This window comes from Coturnix japonica, chromosome 6 (genome assembly GCF_054131305.1).
Source record: "Coturnix japonica strain WE chromosome 6, WE-NBRP24, whole genome shotgun sequence".
Classification (NCBI taxonomy): Eukaryota; Metazoa; Chordata; class Aves; order Galliformes; family Phasianidae; genus Coturnix; species Coturnix japonica.
Genome location: NC_140668.1, coordinates 37,640,179 through 37,662,850, shown reverse-complemented (window position 1 = coordinate 37,662,850; position 22,672 = coordinate 37,640,179). Strand labels below are relative to the sequence as shown.

The following is a 22,672-nucleotide window of genomic DNA, read 5'->3' as shown; positions in this document are numbered from 1 at the left end:
GACACTTGCCCTGGAATGGGCCAGCTGAGTTCTAGGAAATCCTCCTGGTTTACTGGTGTGGTGCAGGGGATGTGGCTTCTGTGGTTTCCTCCATCCCAGGGCAACATGTGGCTCTGAGCCTTAAACCCGAGGATGCTCCCAGCTCCTTGGTTGGGATCGCAGTTCCTGTTTCGATTTCTGGCCCTGTTTCATTCACCTTTCAGTTTCAGTGGGTCCTTCGCATCATCCCACTGCCAGCTGCAGCCAATGGGCAGGGAAACAACTCAGATGCACTCTTCACCCAAGCCATGAAATAGAATGTCAACAGGCATCCTTTCAGCCACCTTGGTAGGTGCCATTTCTGGAATCCTTACTATTGACACCTGTTGGCTCACCACACAATAGATCTTTTTATTCCTCTTACAGTTAGCCAGCATTTTGTCCCATTTCTTTACATCCAGTTCATCATGGCTAGGGTTAGGGTTGAGCTACAGCTGATTGGTTGAGGTGTAGCTGATCTTGCTTTGAAGAAAGCAAGATTCCATGCTTTTTACACTTAGTTTGGACTCCCTGTTAGCTCTACAGACTTCTCAGAGGGTGTATATAGACTTCTATGGTACTGTTGTGTGCATTTACTCTGCCTCAATGATGATCTGTCTGTCTGTCTTTCAAGACAGATGTTCTTTTTATCTTCTTTAAAATCTTCCTTATTTGTACAGTTTCCCTTTTCTGAGGCTGGAGACGGTTGTACTGTATTGCTTTATTGCTGTCAGTGGACAACAGAAGTAGACAGGAAGGAACTAAAAAGTAGAAGACACCAATGTGGTTTGAAAAAGTTATTTCTGTAAATCATCATTGCTTGAATTAATACTCAAGGAACAAGTGTTAAAGTTAACTGCCTATGGTAGACAGAGACACAAAAAGGTGATTTTCTTATTTCAGATCATGCCATAGAATGGCTAAAAACAGCCACAAGATAGATTTATGTCACAATGTTATCACCACACCTGCAGCAGAGCAGATAATGGTTCAGTACAAAGATAGGCTGCAATGGAATGTGTTATGAAGAACAGCTTTTATTTTTAGCTCAAATTTAAAGCAAACATTGACACAAAGCGAGCAAGAATCCACACAAATGACACATCTTTGGCACTTTACAAACATGCATAATTAAACCCTAAACAGTGCTTGTTGTCTTGAGATTTGCCTATGGGAAATGACATATTCTGCTGAATTGTTTTTGTCTAAAGCAATCTGTGAGCAGCTTTAAGGCGCTTTGCCAAACCATTGGAGTCCTTATACAATATCATCTGAATGTCAGTATTTGCATTTCTGAGGGCAGGAACAACAGGGCATGCATATTTCATGTGTTTCCCTGATATCTGAAGTATTCCAAAACTCTCCCAGTTTAAACAGTGCATCGATTAAGGTATTGCAGTCGTCTCTATGGAATCTGTAACAGAGATAAGCTCCATTCCTTCCTACGAGGTCAGGAAGCATGGAAACAATTTGCTTTGTGCAGCATTATTTTCCAGCATTTCTTAGGTAATGTGTTGGAGGACTTGAAGTTATCTCTGACAAACAATTTATCTTGGCAGTACTGTTTGCTGGGGAAGTGATTCCAAAACAGCGGGACTTGCAGAAGAACCGAAGTCCAGACATGTCTGGTAGTGTTTTTAGCATGGCAAAACAAAACAACAGCGTGCATATTAAAACAGGTCTGCCCAAGCCCTGCTCCACATGCTTAGCAATAAACGTGGGAAGTAAAACGTGCAACTGGCTTGTTTGGTTTTTGAATTCAGGAGGAACTAACCCTCAGAGAGCTGCAAATGAATCAGAACTACATCCACCAATACCAGCAATACCCACATGCATAGTGCAAGACCAATATATGCCTGAACTTTGAGAAGGCTCTGGTTTGGGAGAGAATCTCCTGTTTTCAGCCTTTATTTATGTCATGTGACACTGTATGTTGTTATTATTATTATTATTATTATTAGCTAAATAACTGCTTTGTCTATACCATTTCTCCCCCTGTTTTCCTGTGTGGAGAGATGCACACTGCTTACCAAGGTCAGTATGACTCCAACACGTTTTAAGATGCCCTCCAGCTGTAGAAACAAGTGATGCACCATCCGATGGACAAAAGCAGTTACATTACACTGTCAAATGACGAGACATCACTTGCACTGAAATGGGTTGTGGCATTTCCACTGCATTAGAATGGCACAGAGGGAGAATAGAGTGTTAGAGGCTTGTTTCTGTGCATAGATGGTTGTGTGCTGCCATTTGAATGGTGCAGTTTGGTGATAGTTCCACCTAGTCCCACATTTCAAGGTATGAAATTCATGTGTTGGGAAATAGAAGATGATATATCAAATTCTTCTGAAGCCCCCAACATTTGGGTGCAGAAGGAGAAGGAAATGGAAGGGAAGAAGCATAGAAACATGCAGAGACATGCAGACAGCTGTATTTTATGGCATATTTTATTGCATGTATCAGCACTTGCTGCCCGTGCCCCACTAGATGGTGTTCACGCTACAATAAGAGAGCAAAGTGAGTCTGAGCTGCCATAATGGGGGCAGAAAAACCCTTTTCTGGGGGCTTTTTCTTAATGTGTTTTAAATACTCCCAGGTCTCACACAGTGTTGGGTGAGATGGTTTGTACCTCATTACCCCCCCAACGCCCCCACGGGCCCCCCCCCCCCCCCACCCCTTAAGGCGCATGCGCGTAGTGCCGGCAGACAGCCCCACTCGCTGCTGCGCCTGCGCAGTGAGGGCAGGCCTACTTCCGCCTCCTGCGGCGCTACCCTGCCCACTTCCGGTTGTGCTGGGTTCCGCGGCAAGGTGGCGGCCGCCACAGCCCGGCGGGGGGGGCTCGGCCCCGGTTCGGCCCAACGACCCGCAAGGACGGAGCCAGATACGGTACTGAGAGCAGCGGGGCCGCCCCCCTGAGGTAAGTGATGCTCTGCTCTGCTCTTGTGAGGCCACATCTGGAGTACTGTGTCCAGGTGTGGAGCCCTCAGTACAAAATAAGACCAGGTTGGACGGAGCCATGGGCAACCTGATCTATGGGGTCTCTATGGGGATCTGTGGAGTCTATGGGGTCTCTATGGGGGTCTGTGGGGTCTATGTGGGGATCTATGGGGTTCGATGTGGGGTCTATGGAGTCTCTATGGGGATCTATGGGGTCTTTGGGGTCTCTAAGGGAGTCTATGGGGATCTATGGGGTCTCTATGGGGATCTATGGGGTCTCTGTGGGAATCTATGGGGATCTATGGGGGTCTATGGGGTCTCTATGGGGATCTATGGGGTCTCCTGGGCAACCTGATCTAGTAAAGGTGTATGTTTGGTGGCCCTGCTAGGCAGGGGGGTTGGAAGTACATGATCCTTGAGGTCCCTTCCAACCCGGGTCATTCTGTGATTCTGTGCTCTCCCCCTTCAGCTCTCTCCTTGGGGAGCCAGTTCGTTTCAGGATATGGAGCGGCGGTTCCATCAGGCCTGGGTGATAGACGAGATGGGAAGGTTAGAGGGGTCAGGCCCTGACAGTGTCTGGAGGGGGGGTCTGGTGCTGCGTTATATTGCAGAGACATAATTGGGTTGAAGTCTCTGTGACTGTTCACATTAACAGCCTTAAATTAGATCTTTCAATGCTTGATGCTCTTTGACTTGGGAGATCTGGGTTTGATCTTGGGAGCACTGGAGCTGTGCTGATTCATTAGGGGATGGAATGGAAATGGAGGGGTTTTAGGTTAGAATTCAGTGAGCTCCTCATGACTGAAAAAGCTGGTAATGATTTCTCATGCTTTTAGTCTAAATTCTCATGCTTTTGCTCTAAATCAGTACGTTTCGTGCTATATTTTCCTTGTGAATTTTCTATTTATGCCTTTGACAGAGGCATAGAGCTCTAGGGAAGCAAATGGTTTGGGAAGCAAGTGTTTTGCAGTGGTTGAAAGGCCAAAGAACAAAACAGTTTCTTGGTGGTCTTATCTGGTGTGAAAACAAAGGCTTTAACGCTCTTAATCCATACTGAAGAACTGTGAGTTCAGCTTTGATCTGTGATGTTACTTCTTGGATCCTTGAAGGAGAAATCACAGGTAGAAATGGTATAATAGCTAGTGGAAAACTGTACTTACTAGCAGTCAGTGATGGTCATATGGAAACTGTCTTTAAATGAATGTAAGGATATTGCATGATGTATTAAATGCAAAGGTTGCAATAAAAAATTGTACTCTCAGGTAGAACGTTGACATCCATTTGTCATTGACAAAAGAGTTTCCAGCTTCCACGCAACAATGCTGGTAGTTGTTTAAGCTTTCTAGTGTCTAATCTCAATGAGAGTCTGTGGCCCTGTTCCAAAGTAGGAATGCTATAAAGGCTGGCCGCTACTCATGTAAATATGCTTGTGTCCGTCCTTGGGTAAAGGACAGGGGTTGTTCTTGAGTCCAAAAGTGTTTTGTCCTTGTTCTTGTCGGCCTGTGAACTCGTGGTGAATTGGTTACTGTACTTCTTTGTTGAGCACTTAAGTCTTGTGAAATTTATTCCCTTTCCAGAGCTGAAAATTAACACTTTCACTGTTCTTTTGTGTCCTTCTACTTGCTGTATAGGGTTGGCATAAGGAGAATAAATAATACATTCGTGAGGCAAATATGGCATAGAGTATGTAAAAGAAGGAGTGAGCTTTGTCACTAAGGGGGTGGGATAGAATTGAGGTTGTAGTTGGTGGATGTTGGGCTGATTCAGAGTTGATAAGGAGTTGCTCAGGCTGAGGAGAGTGTTTTCCATACAGTTACAGCTTGATGGAGTTCCTGGAGCAGTTTTATTTGTGTGCTTTGAGGGTGTTTGCTGGTTCAGTCACTGAGAGAAGTCAAAACAAGCCATAGTTTACGTATTAAATGGCTTTTCAGTTTGGATCGCATGCACCTGCAATGAAAAGTTAGACACTCAGATTAGGCATGGGTATGTTTAGGCGTTATCTGGTGGATATCTATCAGCAACAAATGGTCCAAGTTGCCCATGATAATGCTTTAAAACTTTGCAGTTTTTGAAGTTAATGTTTAAACTACAATTCTTTAATTTTGATATTCCACCAATACTGTGTTTTCTATGCAGGATTTGAATCGATCGTATGTAAGCACTGCTTATATAAGTGTGTGATACCTGAGAGCATCCCCACAGCTTCTGACTTAGCAGTATTTAGTCAGCAGAGCTGAAGGAAAAGAGTTCTTTACTGCGTTGTCACTGAAATAGGAGGAATCTAAAGAGCTGTTCACTGTGTAGCTATAAAGTGACCCCAGGATATTTGGGTTTTGGCAGCTGATGATTTTAGACCTGTACATCAATTCTTATATGTATATCTGTGAAATATATATGTCTATCCACTGGTTTTGAGTTTTTAACATAACTTCAGTTCTTCTTCATATTTCCCCATGCTTTCTAAGCAGCCTGCTTGTCACTTCTTAATACCCTTGTTATTCCAATAAAGTGCCTGCTGTTTGTGCCTGCATTTAGTTAACAATGAGATGTAGGTCAGATAGGACATACTTAACCTGTGAATTTCAAGTAACACCTAACAGTGGAACTGCATTAGATTAGATTTAATATAATCACCTGTGCAAAGGGATTATGTTCTGCATGAAATGTTGAATGATTCAGTGTTATCTTCCAGTGCCAGATACTTGGAAAAGGCCAAATTAAAAACCATTGTTTGTAGATATTAGGTTCAAAGCACTGTGCTTTGTCCTGGATGTTTGTACTTCAGCTGTTTAACAAAGACACAGTGTAAATTTTGATGGGGACAAACAGTGCAGTGAGTAAATCAGGCACCTATAGGAAAGCTGCGAGTCTCTTGGTGAGGGTGCATGGTGCTTAATAAAGTGTCAGTACTTTTCTATGTTGATCCCTTTCCCTTTAAAGGAGACGGATGGGTAATGGGGTAGGCAGCTAGAGGGGGGTAGCAGAAGTGGCCAAGGAAGGAGGAGTCACATCAGAATGACTGTATCTGTTATTCTTGTGAAAGCTGAACTATGGTGGCACTTCCATGTAAAGCAAGAACGAGAGATGCTGCAAGTAGCACTGACATATCACACGCAACTACAGTGAGGATTAGGGAACTGACCAAACAAATCATGTCCCTGTCTTGTCATTGAGTTCTCTGTTAATAATTTCAAATGATTCCTCTGACTTCAATATTTTACCTGCAGAGGCTTAACATGTCATCTTCTATTGCTTGTCATCTTCACCTCAGGGAACAGGTGGGTGACGCTGGAAATTAACGTGATGTACTCAGCCTTTCTTTGCTTTATCTACTTCCTCAAAATGCCACGTCAGTGACAACTTAATGATCCTAGCTATCACAACATTGTGAAAGCTTGTTTAACAAGAGTATAAAAGGTTATTCACAAAGCAAAACAGAATTCGGTAGCATTGCTCAGTTATATGTGCATTAAGAACATTCATTACCTTTTAGGCTTCTATAGATGATACAATTTTGTTTAAATAAGATATGAGTCTTCTTGTTTCCAGGGGAAGCCTGTCTTGGTGTAACTTCCCTTGCTTCAAATAGTAGATGCTGATTTCCAGAATGGAACTGCTGACACTTCACAAGCTTTGAAATACCTGATTTTCTAAAGAAAACGTGTTCCTATTCATTATAAAAATGGTAAACTTCTAGGCTGTTTGAAAGAAGTGGTCTTGCTTCTCACAGTCTGGCTTCAGCTTGAGTGTCCTTTTCATCCTAGTGAAAAGGAAGGAGCGTGATTAAAGTTGGTGAAACATTTGTATTGTGAAATAAGACTTGTACCTGTAATAATATAACAATTAGTTGCCTGCATTTGAAATGTCAGCAAGGAGAACTTTCTAAGTGCTTATTTCCATTGGTGTAATTGTGGAACGTTTTCTTTTGTATACAGATTCTGGAAAGAGTGGCTTCTTTATTTTGAATTGTCCCTATTTGGATTAATAATTAGTTTTAAAGCATTTGCTCCTAGCTTATCATGTTAGAATTACAGAAATAATAGCAGGCACGTTTGCTACCCAAAACCTTGCTCTAAGGAATGAAGTCCATCAAGTCAAGTTGGTTTTTCATTTGGTTTTGCATACTTGATCTTCTATTCATAGAGGAACAGCAAACAGGAAAACCAAACTTTTTGGCTATTTTAGTTTGTGATCTTAAAGATCAAGATGGATACTGTGTTAATTGAAACACTGTTTAGAGTTTTTTAGAGTGATTTTTATGATAACTTTATGATAAACTCTAAAAGGCTTTTATCCCCTCTGGTCAGAAGCTTGCTTCTTGACATTAACATGCAGCATAGTCCTATTGTAGCACATTGTTTCTACTTAATGTTTTCCTGATAAAGTAAAAGTGTTTTACTAATCATTTTTTTTCTGATGTCTTTACAGATTCCATCGGATATGACTATGTGAATATCCTAGTGCAGCCCAAAGGAAGGACATGATGTCAGAATAACATACAAAACAATTGTGAGGTATGCTATTCTTTTTATTTCAATTTTTCATGCTATGTTAAAAATGTCTCGGGTATCTTTTAAACGATTAAAGTGAATACAGCTATCTCATGCTATTCTGTTTGCATACTGGAGTAGCTGTTTGCAAAATTAATCTAAAACTCATATTTGTCAGGGGGGGTGTGCAGATACTGATTTATATCTTTTCAGAATCTTGATGCCCTGATTTATGATGATAACTTGTTGGGTCTGAGCAGCTGAAAACTTGCCTTGATGACATTTCTACTGCTGAGATGGTAGATAGCTCTGAGAGGGTTTGGAAGGTTCTGAAAACATAGAACTTCATTTGAAAACCGTCTCCACTGAGAGGCTTTTCACTTGGTGCTGGTTGCTTTGACCCTTTTAGGCTATATTCAGAGTCTTGGGATGTAACCCACCAAAGTCTCATATAGACTACCATTATTACAGAGGAAAAACCCGAAACTTCTTCATAGCTATCACCAATCAATATAATGCTTTCACATCTCTCTTTAATATGGCCTTTAATAGCATGAATCAATATAAGTTTTGGAACACAGTATACTTCAAGGTAAGAGCCCAGTCTTAATGTTCAGGCTTTAATTTGTCTCTGGTTGTTGACAACACTTCAGTTTGTATCTTTTCTGGCTAGAGATATTTGAAAAATAACTGTTTTCATAAAGACTGATACAGTTTTGAATCTTGTTTTTGTTTCAGATTGGAACAACAGCAAAGCCTTAAAAGCATTTTGATGAAATTAATTAATGTGTTCTTTGAAAATCTGGTTCATGCAATCCGTTGCTGTGCTAATTTAACCACTGCCATTTGTTTCCCTTAGGTCTGGTCTGATCTGAGATGGTTTTTTTGCAGTGTTTGAGGCACGGACTCAGATGTGAACGATCCAAATCATTTATTACAAGTTCTCACATCCCTTCACAAGATTTTGTTTTCTAACTTTCCCATCTGCCCTTACAACTTTCCCAACCGCCTTTACATGTCAACAAAGCATTCTACAAACACTTTTCAACTGTCCATACAGGCACATTTCCAATCAGAGCTGTGAGTCCCTTCTTCTTCCAGAGGTGTCCTTGGTTCTCATGCTGTTTATCTTGCTTCACAGGTGCTGCTCTGAACAGCTTTTCTTGTATTCCCACACTTTCCAACTTGCTCTACTTTTTCTTAACAGTATTTTGGAGCGCTGGTATTTCTATTCTACTTTTTGCTGGAGTTCTGAAGCAGTACAAAAACTCTACAGGCTAATCTTGTAGTTTGCAGTTTTCTGAGAGACATCATCTGTAATCGGATGAAGAATTTGCCATTTGGAATAATTAGGGCTAAAAAAGGAGGTTACATTTTTAACAAAAAGAGATGAGTAGTTTACATGCATAGCAAGGTGGACTTAAGATTATTTTGAAATCAAGCATCAAGTTAACATGACAAAAATGAAGTTATGGAGCAAAATTGTTGCTGGAACTTTGTATATTAGTGTCTTAGAGAAATATTTCATCCTCATGCAGTCATAGAACTGTTAAGTTTTGATTATACAATCCTTTCCATTATTTTGAAGCTGAATATATTTTATTTTGCAGAAATGGGAAAGGAGTACACCCATATTTCTGCTTTCCTCGTGTGTAATAATGGTATCTTTGCTTCATGCAGGGCAAGTCCAGAGAACCATGCAGTCATCGGGGCACAGATTCCGTGATGTTGAGCACCACCCACTTCTTGCTGAAAATGACAGCTATGATTCCTCTTCCTCAGAGGCCGACATGGCAGAGAGGGTTTGGTTCATCCGAGATGGCTGTGGTATGGTCTGTGCTATAATGACATGGCTTCTGGTTGTCTATGCAGACTTCGTAGTGACTTTTGTCATGCTGCTGCCTTCCAAAGACTTTTGGTACTCTGTGATCAACGGTGTTCTCTTTAACTGCTTGGCAGTGCTAGCTTTGTCATCACATCTGAGAACCATGCTAACCGATCCAGTAAGTATGCAACTGCTCCTTGGTGTTGGAGTATTCTTTCATATCACTCGTCAGCAGCAGAGGAATTTGGTATTTGTTCCCTCTTACTAGGGAAAATAGTGTTAGAGAAGAACTCCTCAAGTTGGAGGGACTATACCTACACTTCACCTATTTTTATATGAATGAAACCATAAATTAGCTTTGAATTGAGAAGCAGGCAACATAAAACACATTATAAGGCAGAGGTGGGCTCAAGAGAAGTACAGTTCTTTTGTTAAATGGATCTATTACTTCCAGGAAGTAAATCTGTTGGAAGAATGATGAGGGGGGTAACACTATTTTCTCTAGAATTTTGAAAGAGTTTATGGAATAGTTGATTAGAATGTTATGACTTCTATAGGCTGACACCTAAGAAAGTTTAAGGGTAGGTTACTTCAGAATTTGTTGTGATGCAGAGTTCATCTGCGGCAGGACTTGAACCGTCTCTCAGGCAGGTTTGTTTTTCCTCTGACTTGGTTCTTTCAGCTGTCTGCCAAAAGATATTTCACAGTAGCAAAAGGAAATGCTGGGTGCAAAATGGAGAAGCTGGTGGTGGTTATACTGTTGGTTTGCAAGCTAAAAGCTTGGGGGTAAAGGGAAAAAAAGAATATGTGGTTCTGAAAGACTTGTTTTTGAGTGGCAAAAGCTTGGAATTGGAGAGCTGAAATAAAATCTTTCAAGTAGTTGTTGCTGAGTTAACTTTTGTGAATGGATTGGCCGAACAATAGAATGACACATTTATGTGAAGGCAAATCTAGTTGTGGTGAACTTGGAGTAACTTGTAAGCAAGTATTATACCTGTAGTGCCTATATCTGCATGTAATAGTGTGTCTTCCTCATCATTCTATTTAAGCAATGACAGATTTTGGCAGAAGTATGCTAATACTTGGCCGTAGATGTGTCTTGCTGAAATGAAATTGAACTGGAGGTCACGTATTGGTAGCTTGCTCATTTGAAGTGGTTCTGGCTTCTGGCAGATTAACATCATGTAAATGAACTTGTTTCAGTAATTATCCTGAGATTACTGGTATGGAGTCTATAAAAATGTATTATTCAACACTTTCATACCATTTAAGCAGCTTTTTCTCTTTTAATTGAAATGATTTCAGGGGGCTGTACCCAAAGGAAATGCCACTAAGGAGTACATGGATAATTTGCAACTAAAACCAGGAGAAGTGATCTACAAATGTCCAAAGTGCTGTAGTATCAAACCTGAACGTGCGCACCATTGCAGGTATGCCCTGGTTTGATTTTTTTTTTTTAAAGCAGTTATGCATAATGTGTCTTCCTGATTTATATGTCAGTTTTTCCCCGCAGATATCTTTTGATATCCAATAAAGTTTTCAGATATGTATACGTTGCAGAATGTCTTATGCTATAGCATGAATGTGGATGAGGGGAAGGAAGCAAGAGATGCTGTAACTTTTAAAATCTGTTTACCTTTGAATCATTCTAATTATTATGCCACGCTTTAGTAATGGGGGGAGAAGGCAAGAATCTCAAGATAGAAACTGATGAAGTGGCTCCTTCGATTTTAAATCAAGAAAATACTGATAGTATAATTCATAGTGATTCACTATAGATAATTCATAGTGCTTCACTTGAAATTATATCTGTATTGGTTCCTTGTTTTCTCAGAGTTTTATGAAAAATCAATTCGATGTATTTCTGTTTGTTGAGATTCATTTTAATTACGATCAAAGTGATGGTAATTTGAACTTAGTGGGCTATGCATGGGATAGTAAAATACACATGGTTTTGATCATTCTCAATCTTCTGAATTTTCAGACAGTATGAATGTGCATTTCTGTTATTTATTGTGTGAGGTAAAAATAGATATACATGCATCATTAGGGCTCACATAAATATGTAAATGTTTCTTGCATCTCTTTCTAGGTGTGAAGAGTATATTGTATTGAATTAAGTTGTATATTAAGTTTCTGAGCTAGTAACCTTCAAAAGAACAGAAGTCTTCTCAGGACACTTTACATGCTCTGTAAATGTGTGGTTTCTAAATTAAATGTCTCACTGTGTCACATATCTGTGTGAAAGTTATGGCTGAAAAGCTGTTTCCATTATAAATACTCTGCTTTGGCGCTGAAATCTTGCTCTCATCTCAGATGTGAGTGGGTTTTTGTATCTGGAATATGAGGAGAAAAGTGTCGTATATAAGTAGCCATGTATAGAATTATCTTTCGGTTGATTTCTCTGTATTTCAGATTAGCTGTGGCATGGATGCAGACACCAGGCATGGCTTCACGTGCAATGAGTTTGATTCTGGCTGGCAGTATTAGCTCCAGCAGAGCATTACATGAACACAGCTGTGCTGTTAGCTGGGCAGGCTTGGGGGTGGAAGCAGTGCAGCTGCTTTCTTGTGCTAGAATATAAACTGTTATCCTATGGGGAGCCAGAACAGCTTTGTGCCATCTGTTCAGATTGTGTTGTGTTCGTGGGATGCAGCAAAGGGATACCCAGAGGCACTACTGAGTGTAGGTTGGATCTTGTTAATTTGCTCATGGCCGATTTAGGCTGGCTCCTACAGACTTTACAGGTATCTCTGTGAAGTGTTTCCCACATCTTCAATCCCTACAGGATTTTCTGATTTGCAAAATGAAGACATTTTATGTTGAACTCTACATATGAGCAAAGAAGCTGGAGAATTGAAGAGCTCAGAGCCCATGCAGCTGTGTGATACTGCATAGGCACTGCTTGAATGGTAATCCTGGATGTAACAACTGTGGGGGTTTCAGATGAAACTGTAGAGCTGCTGGTTTACATCTGGGCCTCCTGCTGCAGACACAGCAATGTTGGGTGTTCCAGTAGCCTGGGATCCCAGATAAGGCAGTGCTGATGGAATAATTAGTATTCTTCATGGGCGTAGTAGAAGATGGCAGGAGCTGGAACTAGATGGCCTTCAGGATCCCTTCCAACCCAAATTATTCTGATTTTGTGGCCTTGTGATTATTATATTTTTACTTTTCTATGCTTTGTTAAGATACTTTGTGAAATGTTCTGCATTCTGAAAGGGAAAAGTTGGACCTGAAAGGGTTTTTATGAGCCTGCTGTCATGCTTTTCTCAGCAGTTGGGTATCCAGTTTAACCGTCTTTCTTTGTGTTAGCCATATCATGCTACTAGTAGCTTATTAACTTTTCATAAGTAAAAAACAAAGGTTGGTTTTATTCTGCAGTTTCCTGAATGTTGATTATGTGTCGTGTGGACAGGTAAACAGGCTGGAAAACATGTAACAAGAATCTGCTTATTTGCCATAGACTTAGCACTGCAAAAGTGTTCCAAATGGAGAAAAAAGAAGTTAGTTTGATTATTCTGCGAGCTTCTTATTGGCTTACAAACCCATTCTGAGTATATTGAGGAGATGGTATAGTTCCAAGTAATCAAAGTGGCACTTTGCTGATAAAAGAGAGTTGAAAATGCGAATTAAAGTCGTTCCCTATTGAGAAACAGTTGCACTCAAAGCCACAGTGCAGATTTGGAGTAGTAAATTATTAACAGAAGAGACTCTTATGATGTAGTTATGAAAATTGTTGTGCAATGCTGCAGAAGTTCTGTTGAGGAAGGAAAATAATTTCATAATACCATTCGTGATGGGAAAACAAACAAGAAACCTTTGTTTACAACTTGGGTATCTAGGCCCTATAAAACACTTGAAACCAAGATTTTACTGGGCAGTTAACACTTTCAGCATAAGGAGGAGGTTATGCAGAGTAAATGCTGTGTCATTTCTGCAGAGGCACAACTGTTGTTATTCCCACCCTATTCTGAATGCCTGTGTTTCTGTGTGGGGAACTAATATTCAGAGTCAAGTCACTGAGATGGTTGCTTCAGTTTTTCTGTGAGTTTCTGTTATCCAGGCCAATTTCTGTCAAGCCTGTAGCTGTGTCTTTCTGAATGTGATCCTTGGCATTCAAAGCTGTAATTGCATCTGCAACTGCCTGGGTGCATTCAGCAAACTGGAGAAGACCTTCCTTTGTCTGCAGCTTCTTGCTCTTATTGCCGTGCTGTTCCTTCCTCTCATGCAGGCATCAGGGCTCATGCAGCTGTGCAGTGAAATGACCCAGACTGCAGCGAATGGAGTGATTTCCCTGAACTCTTGCTGCTTGAATGTCAGTGCTGGAACCAGGGAGGAAACAGCATACGAATGGCTATGGTGGGAGGAAAGCTGTGCCACTGCTTTCAGCATCACTGCTAGTTTGATAGCTGGAAGCATTCGTTGAATGATGAAGTTAAATTAGAAATGAAGGCAGGGTTCCAGGCATCTGATGTCTTGGGAGAGCTGAGTAGGCTTGTGAGAAATACTGAATGAGCAAAAGTGATTCCTGCCCACTTCCCATCCTTTGAAATGATTGACTTGATTTGAATCTGGGCATGATTTTTCTCAGTCCTTCACCTTAATAGTCTTCTTAGAGTTGCAGTGTATTTTCTGTGTTCCATGAGAAGACCTGCATGGTCATGGTGACTAACATTAGTTCATCTTTCCCATACAGCTCAAGAATTAACAGGAGGCTGAACTTAAAGGCTCATGCTGTGGAAGGAGAATCTTTTGGAGAGCCTTCTGAACATCTTGTCATGAATCATACCTGTTGTAATACAAGAAGAATTTTACAGAGCAGCAGCAGCCATGGATCGAGATAGGGACTTAACAGAGCAGCAGCTGCAGAGCAGGATAAACAGCATGAGAACCAAGGACACCTCTAGGAAAAGAGTGAATGGCTTGTGGCTTTGTAAAATCCTTGTATTACAACAATAAGAGCCTAGACCTAGAGGTGTCCTTGGTTCTCATGCTGCTTATCCTGCTCTGCAGCTGCTGTTTTCATGGATAAAACAAGAAGCAGTGGGAATGTAGAGGTGGGTTGTCGTAGCCCAGAGCAAAGGGAACTTCAGAGGGGCTGTGTGAGATTTGGGATCCCTTCCTGTTGCCAGCATAGGTGTGTGTTCTTCTTCCTCAACTACTTTGTAGTAATCCATATACAGTGATTTAAAAATTCCTTTGTGCATGGGAACACTGCTTTTTTTCCAACTTTCTCCACTCTAATAGGAAACTGGCTTTATTTCATTGCTTGTTGCTGCAGCGTTCGTAGATGTTACACATAAATAAACACGTGTTTTGAATAACAGTGCCTGAATTTGGGAGGCCTATTGAGCTCTGTATTTGCTGAAACGAAAATGCATAACATTTTGAATGTTTTGCAGGAAAATATGAAATGCTCTGAGTCTCTGCCTGTCTTAAGCTATTGATATAAGGAAGAAGCTCAGTTCATTTTTGGCTATTCTATTTCTCCCATATAATGGTTGATATTTGTCTTCAGATGGGCCTGAGTATAAGAGAATTGAGCCCTTTGGTGCTGTATGGCCAGATATAAAGCGAACTTTTGAAACATTTGATTTTTCATTTTTCAGTTTATCAAGAAATTTCATTTCAGCACATCATCTTCCAGCCACTGAATACATTTATCTCTATTCTAAAATGCAAGCTCTGGTTTCTCAACTAAAGTCTTGTTTTCTTTCCTCTAGCATTTGCAAACGATGCATTCGAAAGATGGATCACCACTGCCCTTGGGTGAATAACTGCGTGGGGGAGAAAAATCAGAGGTTTTTTGTTTTGTTTACGGTAAGGGAAAATCAACAGCAGCATGATTTCAGCACGAATCTACCTTTGCTGTAACTATTTTGATGGCATTTGTAGAGAGTAATGGCTTATGGGCAAAATTCCTTTGTGATTTTTTTTGTTCTTTTTTTCACCTATCCAAGTTACTCTCCAGGTATTTCTGTCTGTATTCATTTTAACCTGTTTTTTAAAGTCATCTGAATTTTACTGCTTTATGTAGTAGTTGAAATTGTAGTGTGAGTTATGGAGCTAATCTTTTTAAACATTAATTGTTGTCCATGTTTTTAGATTCAGACTTAATTAGAATTTGTTTGTACATCATTGCATTGAACTAAAATTGGAATGTATATTTGCTGTGGCTGGCTGAATACAGTGTCTGGTTTACTATGTAGCTTCAGTCAAAAGTAATCACTCTCTCTCTCTCTCATTTCCAGATGTATATAGCCCTAATTTCAGCTCATGCTCTCATACTGTGTGGGTTTCAGTTTTTCTCCTGTGTCCGAGGGCAGTGGACTGGTAAGCAAACACTTAACTTTCATGAAGTTACTAAGGAAAAGTCATTACTTCCACTTACTTCAGTCCCATGCATGACATATTAAGAGCCTTTAGCCTTTTTCAGTAAGGTCTTAAAATGTCCTCATGCCTGTTAAGTTTCTTATAATTGTGGCATATTTCAAGTATCAAACAGTTTTTATTGCTCTTTATTGAAGAGGGGATAACTTAATATGAACAGGCTCTGTAGGTTTATTCTTTTGCATGACTAAATATGTTGTTTTCACAGAATGCAGTGACTTCTCCCCACCTGTAACTGTGATCCTGATGATCTTCTTGTGCCTTGAGGGTTTTCTGTTTCTCACTTTCACTGCAGTCATGTTTGGCACCCAAATCCACTCCATATGCAATGATGAAACGGTAAGGTCTGCTACTTTTATATACAGTAACAGTTCTTCTAGAAAGATGGGATTAGACATAGTTTGATTTACACGAGGGAAAACCTGATATCTGTAATGAACCACAATTTTTAGTCTTACTCATAAAATTGAGAGCCTACTTTGATTTAAGCTTTCTAGCAGTTGTTCTTGCATTGTTTTATTTTCTGACATAAATTTTATAGCTAGGTTTTCAACTATGCATGTTGCACAACTGCTGACTTCAGTTTAGACTTCTCAACCGTCAGAAACTCCTGAAATGTCAGGGGAAATGAATGCTTTCCACAGCTGTTTTAATTCTTCACATTTCTTCCCTACTTTGATATGTTTTGTTCAGATAGAACCATAGTTTGAACGTTTGATTCCCTTGCCCTGAGATCTGCAGTTTCAGGCCTTGAGAGGATATTTGGTGCCAGATAATTGATTTGAAATATAAGGAATTTGAGCATCCTGGCTATTTAGAATTTTCTCATCTGGGGCTGTTTATACTCCTGTATTAATGACCTTTGTACGTTACAAAATGAAAAACAAATCAGTAAATATCTGGCCTTCAGTAATGGGAAATTAAGAAAATAAAATGCATTTGGGAGAGTAAGCCTGGCTTCAATAATTACTATACAAGCATCTTCTTGGGAGCGTTATTACTTGATGCAATTAATGGAGTAAAGAGCATTTGGTGTAGGTGTATTGTGTACAGGTCTTCTAGCTTTAGCATCAGGTTTTTCTGCTCATTTTGTCTTTCAGTTTGGAGGGCTGGGAGAAAAGGTAGAAATAGGCCAGCCTGTCTTGTATACGCTGTATGTTCTAAGTCTTCCTCTGTCTACCTACAGGGCTGAATCAGCTTTTCTCATTTCATTTGTGCTAAATAAATATCAATAAGACACCAGTGAGCTCTCTATAAATTAAAAGAATGTGAAATCATTAGTTTTGGTAATTCCTTGTAGACTTGGGACAGTGTTTCACTGCACATCTGTTTGCATACAGGAGATTGAGAGACTGAAGAGTGAAAAGCCAACGTGGGAGCGGAGACTGCGGTGGGAAGGAATGAAATCTGTTTTTGGGGGTCAGCCTTCACTCCTGTGGATCAATCCTTTCGCAGGATTTAGAATCAGACAAATCCTACTGAGATCAAAGAAAGGAGGACCTGAATTTTCTGTTTGAGTCTACTTATGCTGGAACTTGCAAGAATACTATATAATATTTATTTGGGGCCAGATAAGGCTGTCTACGTATAATCTGTGACCAGGTGAGACTGATATCAGACATTTGCTTGTAGCAAGCAGAGTTTTATACGTTTATTGTCACAGACATCTCATTAACTTTCAGAGACACAAACTGGATCTGTAACGGTCTTAACAGCAAGATAACATAGAAAAAAGCACGTGGTCACACTAAAGAAGCCAAATGTTGTCATGCTACTGTAATTTATTTTTTGAGATTAATTATGCATTTTCTTTTTGTTAAACCCTTTTTATTTGATAAATGTTTGGGGAATTACCAGTGTGTTTTTTTCTAAGAAAACTATATACTTAAGTGCAGTTGTCAATCATAAGGAGAAGCATTCTGGTGAAAGGTGATCTCATGTGAGACCCAGCTTTCTAAATCCAGTTTTCAGGGAATAGGGGTTCGTTCAGTTTTGATTTGTATTTCAGCTTGTCCTAATAAACAGAGCTATACTTTTGTGTCCCACCTCAGACACACATTCCTTATATGCAAGTGATTCAAGGGACTTGTGCACACGACAGCGTAACATGTCAGAGGCACTGTTACACCCCTGCCAAATGTCTTCCCAGGCTCACAGAAGCATGTCTTGTGTTTGGCAGTATTAATCTCATGTGGCGTTTAGGTAAGTTCTCAGTCTTCAGTAAATGACACTTCTAACAGCTGAGGGCAGAATTCTGCCCTCTGATATGCATCTTCAGTTCTTGTGCATTGATTCTAGAGGAGCTTAAGTATGAAGATGTTCTGAAGTTTGTATCTTGTCCTCTGAGCGGGGATAACTGGGGCCAGTGACTGTTATACTGAAAAACACTGCAGATTGGCATCAATCTACTCAGAACACTTGTCTTTGTAAGGTCTTGTTCTGCTCTTTTTTATTGTACAGACTTTTCATGGAAGGAATACTGTTAACTCAATGGTCCCGTGAACAAAATGGTTCCATGAGCAGAGAACTCAGAAAAACAAGGGAAGTTCCTTTAGTGCTGACACAGCTTGCCTCTTTCTCAAGTACAACATGTCTTCAAAGTAGAAAAATCTGCAATAAAGGGAATTAATTTTAGTTTCATCTCCTTCCATCTGAAATGAAGCTGTCAGTCTCCAAGTGTTCAAGAATCGTTTGGATGTTGTGTTGAGGGATATAATTTAACTGGGAAGTATTGGTAATGGTTGGACTGGATGATCTTGTAGGTCTTTTCCAACCTTGATAATTTTGTGATTCTGTCTCTCTCCCAGATGCTGTTCTTATCCTCTGGAGCAGTTTCGGGACAGTTTCCTGAGGAACAAGAGCAGCATTCCCAGCTTCGTTGTGGGGTTGGACTCGATGATCTCTAGAGGTCCCTTCCAACTCCTACAATTCTGTGATTCATCCTTCCCACACAGCAGCCCTTGCTGACCCCAGCAACGAATCACTGGAGCATAGAATCAGAATGACTTGGGTGATGGGGACCTCAAGGAGGAGGGGACCTCAAAGATCACGAAGTTCCAACCCCCCTGCCTGGCAGGGCCACCAAACTTCCACAATTACTAGATCAGGCTGCCCAGGAGCATCCCTGTAACCTGCATAGAGGCGAGGGTTCACCCCAGCAAGAGGATGTACCTGCTGCTCTGAGCTGAGACTGCAAGGAGGTGGTTGTCTGACAATAGGCTTCGCACTGGGCCGTCTTATCAGCAAGGGGCAGGAGACAAGTAACTGTGTTCAGCCTGAACACCTCACCCTCGGACCTCACCCCCAGAGCAGCCAGCCTCACCTACCAAGCTCCCTTTTCACTTGCTGCAGCTCTTTCTTCAGTTGCTTCAGCAGCTCTTGGGACAGCTGGCAACCTGCAGGCTGACAAGGGCAGGGTGTCAGGGGATGCAGTGACCCACGCAGCAGCCCAGCCCCAGCACAGGTTGTCCTGACCGCAAAAAAGTTTACCTTTTTTACTAGGAGAGTGGTGAGGGAGGTCCTGGAACAGGCTGCCCAGGGAGGTTGTGGATGCCCCGTCCTTGGGAGGTGTTCAAGGCAGGGGGGTTGGAACTTCATGATCCTTGAGGTCCCTTCCAACCCAGGTCATGGCCTCAAGTTGCACCAGGGCAAGTTTAGGTTGGATATTAGAAAGAACTTCTTTACAGAAAGGATAGTTAAGTACTGGAATAGGCTCCCCAGGGAGGTGGTTGAATCGCCATCCCTGGGTGTGTTTAAGAGCCATTTGGATGTGGTGCTCAGGGATATGATTTAGCGGAGGGCCTTTAGAGTTAGGGTACTATGGTTAGGCTGTAGTTGGATGATCTTCAAGGTCTTTTCCAACCTGGGTAATTCTATGATTCTATGATTCTGTGAAATTGCTTTCAAGAGAAGAGACCTGTATAGATCTAGAGCTGCTTTATGTGGGCCTGACAAACAACGGTAGTGCTCAGAGACTGAGGTAGGTCTGCAGGTAATGAAATGCAAATTGCCAGTAATGGAATTCTGCTACAAGTGGATTCTTGAAAAATTTAAACTATTATTTTTTTCTTCTGGAAATTACTGACAATATAAAGGATAAAACAGGAGCCTTGATGCAGAGCTTGAAATGGTGCCTAGGAAGTAATTAGCTCCCTGTTCTGGGACTTGCCTTAAAATCGTCCTGCTTTTGCTTTGCAAGTTGCACTGATGATCTGTCCCACCTCGAGCAGTTCAATGTGCTCAAGAATCTTATGTTAGTTAAGTTTACTTACCACAGAAGATATACTTCCTTTCTTCAGTGACCTGCTTCTCCATTTCTTTGTAGCTGTCTGCGGCATCAGAATTCATCAGGTTTTATACCACTGTGTGAGTTGAACTTACCAAAGGGTCCCTTTGTTACCAATGACCCTGCGGACGGAGCTGTGCAATACTGTGTAGTAAGTTCACTTTGCTGGGGGGAGATGGTGTGTAAGGCTGGAGAGTTTCTGCCATTGAAATTGTAGCCAGTTGAACAAAGCTACATCTCACACAGCTGAAGGGGGGGGGAAGCAGAAGTTCCACAAGAATCTTTGCATATTCAGTTGCACATCTTCAATGCTGGGAGAAACAATGTGTCTGGCTTTGTCATGAGGCTCTCAATGTGTATAATGTTTAATAAAAATACCCTGATGAAAATCAGAGAATATCTCTTCAAACGGATGAACTCTGTGACTTAGCAAGTGTGTGCGTGTGTGAAATCAGGTTTACTTGGCTTTTCAAACCCTTGTTACGTTGTAATTTTTTTTAATGTCAAGAAAGAAATAAAGTAATTAATTGAAGTCTTAAAGCTGATTAACTTCTGTCCCATACGTAGCACTTCTTTTCAGGATAATGGTGCTGCATCCTTTGGTTTGTAAGCTGTGTCTATACTAAGAAATGGCTGACGCTGCTCCAAATTAAACATGCTCCTTCCAACAACCTGGGATTAATTTAGGGGTGGCTTTTGACATAGAGATGCCAGAAAGACTTTTGCTGTGACTCTGATCAGGCCCTAAATACAGGCCTGTCGTAAGACAACACATTATTGTTACTCTGAAGCCTTTACCAGACTAACCAGTACTGGAACCTGAATCTGTTACCTATTTGTGCCAGGTCAGCTTTATTTTCTTCTATTAATTAGTATCTTAAAGTTGCTAATTGTATTGATCTCAAGAGGATGCTGTGTTTTGCAGGCATAGATGATTCTTTTGCTTATGTTATGGGTGCATAATCCCTAAGGCATTTGCATCACAGAAATCAACAGAGAACGTTGAAGACTTGGAATTAAACTAGAAAGGCAAGCTGTCATTTAAAGAACCGTGAACCACATGGAGTTTATTTCCACTAGATTTATTTTCTTACCATTAATGAGTACAAATGTATGTTTAATTTGTAGAAAAGCAATGCAGTTTACGTGATGGAGGAACTGGAAGCAATGTTACACAAGAACGGATGCAGCAAGAATACTTGCAGTGGAATTTGTTCTCCAGCTGTAGCTATGTCAAATCAAAGTTATCAGCATGTAATATCAGGTCAGATTCATTGTAGGCATTAGAAAAGGAAAACATCGAGGTGCTGGGTGGAATCAACCCAGTCTTCAGTGGTTTTCAGACCTCTGTTGTACTGCAGAACGGTAGCTCTGAAATGGCTTCCCAAGCAGTGAGAAATAACCTGAGTACAAAGTAACACTCCCTTGGGGCAGGTTTGTCTGCTCTTCCTTTTTCGATGAGGTTGTATTTCTGCAGTGTACTCCATCTGAGGATCTCAGAGTGCTTCACGAGCCTCACAAAGCCTTTGCTGGGCACCGTCATCTCAGCATTGTGATGGGCAGGGGTCCGTGCTTGTTGGCTGACAGCTCAATGTGCTGTGCAAGAACAGGATTCCCCACTGCACACAGCATTTCAGTATGAGTCCATCTTAATGCCTCAGGAGCTGGCTGATGGATGTCCTTGGGATTTACAGAAAGGAACATAAGCTTTATAGAAATCAAGGAGCCTACTTTCTAGCAATGTTCAATTTAAACAAACACACACGGTACCAGTGACTGTGCTTCAGGAACGTTTGAGGCTGTACAGTCATCTACTGGTATTGTTTTAAGTAGTGCCATGGTTAGAGGTGGTTTCTTGAGCTTACTGCTCCTTGTTTTGCCAGACCAATAGTCAGATGCAGAGCTCCTCACTGCTGTCTCTTGAGTGGTTTTAGATGGATATTCCAGTAAGGTAGAGGATGAAAATGACTTGTGGATGGACTCCATTCTTCCTAAAGCTTAATTTGCGGCAGAAGAATTAGGAGTGTAATTACATTTTTAATGGGGATAGACCTTTCCATACTGATAATTCGATGCAGGCTGTACTCATTGCCAATTAACAGGAGCTGCATCAGGTGTTTGTTTTTATGATGACAGCGACCAGAGCCTTCAAAAGAGTTGTGATCACAGGGGGTTATGTGATACCAAACGCAATCAAGGCCTGCTCTGAGGAGCTTACAGTCTTGGTCCTACCGAGATGAGCATTAACCCCAATCACGTGTGAAATGAGGGTGAGATCAGTGGGATGAGCTGTGGGATGACCCGTGCTGAGGCTCCTGCTGCAGCTTGGTGCCCTCTGCTTTACTCACTGACAGGGAAGAGCGTGACCCCCAGGTCCAGTGGCAGGCAGGGGATTGCTGTGCTTTGCCTCTGCAAAAAGAAAGGACCCGGTTCACATTCTGCATGGCTCCCACATTGCTCCCAGCTTCTCCTTCTACCTCTCCCTATAAAATCTCTTGCTTGGGTATCATTGTCTGAGGTAAGAGCTGTGCTACGGCGCTGGGCCCTGCACTAGAGCCTAGTTTATAGTCTTCGCTGCCTGTGCTTGTAGAAGGAGATGGAAGGGATGGTTCAGGAGATGCTGTGGGAGAGAAAAGAGACAGAATTAAAATGGACTTGGATGTAGTTCAGTGAAGCAGTGCCCAAATAAAATCGGCAGACCGTGCTATGAACCAAAGAGCAGAA

General features: G+C 41.2%; 2 protein-coding genes across 8 annotated transcripts in view; one reads left to right on the top strand and one right to left on the bottom strand.

Annotated features, from left to right (window-relative positions):
• Positions 1-2,796: 2,796 nt before the first annotated feature.
• On the top strand, positions 2,797-20,488 carry ZDHHC7 (zDHHC palmitoyltransferase 7). 3 transcript variants are annotated; one of them, XM_015874150.2, is made up of 9 exons: positions 2,797-2,935; positions 6,183-6,233; positions 7,384-7,469; positions 9,126-9,448; positions 10,576-10,700; positions 14,997-15,093; positions 15,525-15,606; positions 15,872-16,002; positions 17,004-18,297. In XM_015874150.2, the coding sequence occupies exons 4-9, from the start codon at positions 9,143-9,145 to the stop codon at positions 17,178-17,180; spliced, it is 918 nt and encodes a 305-aa protein (XP_015729636.1). In that variant the 5' UTR covers positions 2,797-2,935; positions 6,183-6,233; positions 7,384-7,469; positions 9,126-9,142; the 3' UTR covers positions 17,181-18,297. The 3 variants fall into 3 exon arrangements, with proteins under 3 accessions (XP_015729636.1, XP_015729635.1, XP_085408011.1); XM_015874149.2 differs by lacking the exon at positions 6,183-6,233 and having other exon boundaries at positions 17,004-20,488; XM_085551885.1 differs by lacking the exon at positions 6,183-6,233 and having other exon boundaries at positions 9,126-9,272.
• A 526-nt stretch (positions 20,489-21,014) lies between these two features.
• LOC107319395 (hepatocyte nuclear factor 4-beta-like) overlaps positions 21,015-22,672 on the bottom strand; it is a 44,576-nt gene continuing 42,918 nt past the window's right edge. For 3 of the 5 annotated variants that reach the window (XM_085551882.1, XM_032447042.2, XM_032447045.2), the window contains one exon: positions 21,015-22,568. In XM_085551882.1, the coding sequence (XP_085408008.1) occupies positions 22,432-22,568 (137 nt within the window). In that variant the 3' untranslated portion in view covers positions 21,015-22,431. The remainder of the gene's footprint in view (positions 22,569-22,672) is intronic. The other 2 variants (XM_085551884.1, XM_032447046.2) reach the window with 1 other exon arrangement.

Excerpts from the sequence above, each read along its gene's own strand:
- ZDHHC7 (XM_015874149.2), top strand. The coding sequence starts at position 9,143 with ATGCAGTCATCGGGGCACAGATTCCGTGATGTTGAGCACCACCCACTT. Across the intron at positions 9,449-10,575 it reads GAACCATGCTAACCGATCCA|GGGGCTGTACCCAAAGGAAA; the intron begins GTAAGTATGCAA and ends AAATGATTTCAG. Across the intron at positions 10,701-14,996 it reads GAACGTGCGCACCATTGCAG|CATTTGCAAACGATGCATTC; the intron begins GTATGCCCTGGT and ends TCTTTCCTCTAG.